Source organism: Plectropomus leopardus, unplaced genomic scaffold (genome assembly GCF_008729295.1).
Source record: "Plectropomus leopardus isolate mb unplaced genomic scaffold, YSFRI_Pleo_2.0 unplaced_scaffold15689, whole genome shotgun sequence".
Classification (NCBI taxonomy): domain Eukaryota; kingdom Metazoa; phylum Chordata; class Actinopteri; order Perciformes; family Serranidae; genus Plectropomus; species Plectropomus leopardus.
In genome coordinates this window covers 1-5,431 of record NW_024616821.1, presented here as the reverse complement: position 1 = coordinate 5,431, position 5,431 = coordinate 1, and the positions used below count along the sequence as shown (strand labels likewise).

At 49.2% G+C, this 5,431-nt stretch overlaps 1 protein-coding gene across 1 annotated transcript; it reads right to left on the bottom strand.

Moving 5' to 3' along the window:
- Positions 1-472: 472 nt before the first annotated feature.
- On the bottom strand, positions 473-5,124 carry LOC121964458 (the record flags this gene model as incomplete). The annotated part of the gene is made up of 4 exons (XM_042514666.1): positions 3,020-5,124; positions 2,000-2,227; positions 875-1,248; positions 473-660 (listed from the first exon to the last, which is right to left on the bottom strand). Coding segments are annotated over exons 1-4 (2,792 nt in total), but the record flags the coding sequence as incomplete, so codon positions are not given.
- Positions 5,125-5,431: the final 307 nt, after the last annotated feature.

The following is a 5,431-nucleotide window of genomic DNA, read 5'->3' as shown; positions in this document are numbered from 1 at the left end:
TTTAAGATTTAAGGACTTTTTTTTTTTTTTAGGATTTTTGTACTTTTTACAAGATTTCAGGACATTCTAGGACATTTCTTGGACTTTAGGAAATTTTTAAGGACATTTAGGGTCACCCTATTGGAGGCCAGATTTGGCCTGCAGGCTGCCAGTTCCTTCCTGTATTATAGTGTAAACCCCATAAAGCTAGCTATTAGCTGCTAGCTGTGAGCTGTTAGCTGCTAGCTGCTAGCTACTAGCTGTTAGCGGCTAGCTGTTGGCTGTTAGCTGTTAGCTGCTGGCTGTTAGCTGTTGGCTATTAGCTAACAGCCAGCTAACAGCCAACAGCCAGCTAGCAGCTAACAGCTAACAGCCAACAGCTGCTAGCTGTTAGCTGCTGGCTGTTAGCTGTTAGCTGCTGGCTGTTAGCTGTTGGCTATTAGCTGCTAGCTGTGAGCTGCTAGCTGTGAGCTGTTAGCTGCTAGTTGCGTACCATAAGGTGTTGAGGACTCTGTGGTCTCCGTGTTTGGCGATCCAGTGCAGCACAGTGAAGCCGGAGATGAAGTCTTGTCTGTTGAGCAGCGACGTGTCCTCTCTGAACAGGGCGTAGATGTCGGGCCAGGCACCCGCCGCCCCCTTCACCAGCCAGGCGTGCTCTCTGGGCTCCAGAGGAACCAGCGACTGATGACGGCAACAAACATCAACTTAAACTCTTTATTTTCCAGGTTTTTGTGTGTAAGAAGCTACACTGGTCCAGAGCGCTGCAGCCCACAGCTGCAATGTAACCACTCTGGGCTTTTGTGAACCACTGTATTTTAAAGCATGGAAAATCTAAATAAATATGTATATAAATATATATATAAATGTGGCGAGAAGAGACAGCAAACTGTCTCACCTGTTTACCCTCCTGCTGAGCAGTGGAGGCGGCGGTGGAGACCCTCCTCCCTCCTTTCTCCTCCACAAGCTCTCCAAAGCTCTGCGAGCGAGGCGGCGTGGAGCAGGACGACAGCGAGGAGGACGACAGGTTGTAGCGGAGGCTGAGCGAGGAGGAGATCATGTGGAGGCGGTTCAGCCGGGCCGCCTCGCTACCTCCTGTGGCCCTCGCCTGCTCCTGCAGGAGCTGGTCCAGGTCGGCTCCCAGGCTGCGGCACATCCTGTTCCTCAACTGGCTGCTGAGCCGCCGGGCGACCCCCGGGCGCTGCCGCAGCGGCGGCGAAGAGGTGGAGCCCTCGCTTGACTCTGCGTCCTCACGGTCATCGCACAGATCGCCTGCAGGAAAAAAAAAAAGTTCAGTGTGCTTTAACCCTTTAAAAACTGGATTGACATCAGTTTTTTGTGCTGCATTCAGGCATCTTTCACAATAAAACGTCTAAAACACGAGAAGAAACATAATGAGCAACTTGTGAGGAAAATGTAATAGGTGAAAAGAAAACTATTTTGCATGGGTGTGTAATAGGAAGGTTTTTAGATATTATCAAAAAAATTGGGAAAAAAAGCCCAGAAAATGTAAAATTAAATTCCATATTAAAAACTTTGTTACAGATCGTTTGTCTGTTTTTTGGGTTTCAGTGGTGCATTTTTGCACTTAAACAGCATAAATGTAACAATTTTGCTCACACTGTGTACTTTAGACTTATTGTAGAGCTGAGCTGGAAATTCCCAGATTAACCAAAATTACACAATCTTACCAAAATTATCCAAAAAATGAAGAATGAAAATTCGGTAAAATGCACCAAACAATCCCTAAAGGTTAAACAAGCTACAACACGTCATTTCAACATGTTAAAGTGGTCAGAAGTTCTCACAATGGCCCAAAATAAAGGCCGAAGCGTCCATCACAAAAAGACACCTTCAGACACGCCCTCGTCTCGCAGTTATAAACATAAAAAACATAAAATAATATAAACAAAAAATAAACCGTATTCTGAATGAGGAGATCACCAAATAAAATCACATGATCTTGCTGAACCGAGTGAAATTTTGGGTTGACAGACTGACATCGTCGACCTTTAGCTCTGACCTGTGGAGAGATGCCACGGCACCATGCGGACAACGGCGCCCTGGTCGTCATGGAGACGGTCGGTGGAGTGATGGAATGGTGGACGACGAGCTGCGGGCTCTCGGTCGTCAAGGAGATTGCCCGTGGAGTGATACCACGGCGCCGTGGTTTTCACGGTGCCTCGATGCATCGTGGACTCTTGAGCTCGCTGCAGGACCTCCTGGATTTTAGACCCGCCTCGAGGTTTACCTGCCGACACAGTTAAAGACACAATCAGCGATTTTTAAAATGCATTTCTACAAGAGGCGGGTTTCCATTACAGATTTGCCCAAAAATTAAGCAAAATGTTGATAAAACACAATTGCGAGATGACTTTGTTTCTCGTGATAACATTTCAAGAAGAACAGTGACGGATGTTCAAAACATTAGGAGTCGACCGGTATTGATTTTTCAGGACTGATTATAAGCAGTTAATGAGACTGATAATAAATATAATGAACCGATATGCATTTACAATAAACACGAAAACCTTTTTGTTAATATTTGGAATTCAGAATATAACAAAACTAGTTTCTGGCAACTTTTTTTTTATAAAGTCAAGTAAAAAATTTTTTTTTAATTAATAAATAAAAATATCTCCCTGAGGTTTTATGAAGTAGAAGTTCATCCAATAATGACACTTTCTATGCACTTTTTAATTAATCTTATTGGTGATCATTAAAATAAAACACTGATACAGATAATCGGCAAAATGCCAAAAATCTCCTCCGATAATCTGTCGACCTCTAATCTTCACACGGATAAAACCCACTTTAGTAAAATTAAGATAAAATAAGGTAAAACCTGAACGCTCAGAATGCATAACATGAGATGGAAAATAAAGTAAAACACACTGACATTATTAATAAAAATAAGACGGTAGATGGCGGCAAGTGTTGTGTGGAAATCTGTTACGGAAACCCGCCTACTGTCTATGAACCTCAGACAACCGCACGTCGAAAAATCCAAACTACACCTTTAACGTGCAGACGGCTGCTGTACCTGCGCGGGCCTGCAGATCGTCACAGCTGCTGTTCCGCTGCAGTCCACCGGGGGAGCCGGGCTGCGAGTATCGGCGGTCTGCGTGGACGTCGCGGTGATGCACCGCCTCTTCATCTCGGAACGGGGACGGCACATACCGTTCTGCATCTAAAGGCAGGCTGCGCCTGCTGGACGACTCTGGACCGGCCCACTGTCCACTCCAGCCTGAGCCACCAGGGGGCGCCGTTTCCGCTTCAACGTCCTGCACGTAAATCTGCGGGAGCGGTCTTTCTGATGACGAAGAGGAGGAGGAGACAACAGAGGGAGGAGCAGGCAGGTCTGTGGCCTTCGCCGTGTCTCGGAGTGGAGCACTCAGGGGCCGCGCTCCTCCTGCTGAACCTCCCTCCACCTGAACCTCCCCCTCGTCCTCGTCATCGTCGTAAGAAACAGCAGATTTGTAGCTCTTCCTGTGTCGGATGCGGCGCGGGGTGTCCTGCAGCTGAAGACCAGCCTCCTGGTGGAGGGTTTTGGGGATTTGTTGGCTGGTTTCTCCAAGATTTCTGACTGCAGAGACCACAGGAGGAGCCCCAAAACTCACCGTGTGCTGCCCCAGCCTGGTGCTCTGATCTGGGGCAGGAGGCTCCCCATGAAGTCGCCCCTCTGGTTTCCTCCCTCTGAGGGTTTCTGGGACCTGATGGCTGATTTCTCCTTGATTTCTGGCTGCAACAACCACAGGAGGAGGCCCAAAACTCACCGTGTGCTGCCCCAGTTTGGGGCTCCGATCTGGGGCAGGAGGCTCCGTATAAACAGCAGCCTCCCTCCCTCTTTCTGGGACCTGCTGGGTGGTTTCTCCATGATTTCTGACTCCAGCAACCACAGCAGGAGGCCCAAAACCCACTCTGTGCTGCCCAAATTTGGGGTTTATTTGTGGCTCCGGATGAGGAAACGTTTCCAGCTGCAGACCGGCCTCTCTCCTGATGACTGTCTCTGGGACTTGTTGGTTTGTTTCTCCATGATTTCTGACTCCGCAGACCACAGCAGGAGGCCCAAAACCCACTCTGTGCTGCCCCACTTTGGTGCCCTGATCTGGGGCTGGAGGCTCCGGATGAAGACGCCCCTCCGGCTTCCTCCCTCTGAGGGTTTCTGGGACCTGCTGGGTGGTTTTGGTGCACTGAAGGCTCCACTCTTGCTGCAGACTGGCCTCCATCCCTCTTTCTGGAACCTGCTTTTCTCCATGATTTCGGACTCCAGCGCCCACATGAGGAGGCCCAAAACCCATTGTCTGCTGCCCCACTTTGGTGCACAGATCTGGGTCAGGAGGCTCCGGCTGCAGACCGGCCTTTTTCCGTATTATTGGTTCCGGGTCTTTTTTCCTGGTTTCTCCATGATTTCCGGCTGCAGAACCCACATGAGGAGGCCCCAAATCCAACCTGTGCTGCCCCACCTTGGTGCTCTGCTCCTGGGCAGGAGGCTCAGACACACCGGGGCTCCTCTGACTCCCCACTGGAGCTCCTGCAGGTCTACCTGACAGCTCAGGTGCGCTTGTTCTCTGTTTCAGGCTCAGATTGGTCTCCACATTGTTGTTATTATTGTTGAGCATGATCCCAGCTGCAGGTAGGATTGTTTTCTCTGCGGTTCCTCCCGGCGGGGCGGCTGCTGTCACCTCCCTCGGTTTCTGCCGAGGCTTCTCCGCGCTATTAGCCGGGCTGCGGTTAACATTCTCCGGGGAATGCTCGGAATTCTTCCCGGCGGGGAGTCTGCGCGGCTCGGGGGAGCTCCCCTCTCCTCCTCCGGGGACATGTCCCTTAAATTTCTTCCTGAGGATGACGTGAGAGACGCCGTCGACCTGTTTGACGGTGGCCACGGAGTTGACAAACTTTTTGAAGAGCTCCCGGTTGCGGTTCCGGTCCGGGTGGTCCCTGATGAAGGCTCTGAAGTGCAGCAGCAGGTCCGAGTTTTTCACCGAGCCTCCGCTGCTCTGAAGGAAATGCAGCACCGCGTCCTGAGTGAAGTCTGTGGCCATTTCTGCTCCCAAATGTCCCCCCGAGTGTCTCCTGTCTCTGCCTGCGGCCGCTCGGCTCAAAGGTCGCAGAGCTGTTTCTGTCCGAGGAGCCAAACTCCGCCCACCTCAGGTATTTCCCCTCAGCCTACCTGCCGCATTCCTGCACGGTACCCGGATGTGTCTCATCATGTAGCCTATAAAAAAATAAAATGAAAAAAATCTGTTTAATAAATGCACAGGTGAGGCTTTTTTAAACAACAAATGCAACTGTTATTGAAGGTAAAAATGTTAACACTTATTTTGGATTTCTTAAAGCCCAATTTCTTAATTTCTCCGCATATTTTAGATGTTTTTAATTAGAATTGAAAGCTAGTTTGTCTCTTAAATTTTTAACAAATAGAAAAAGTCATTTTTGTAGATGAAATATACTC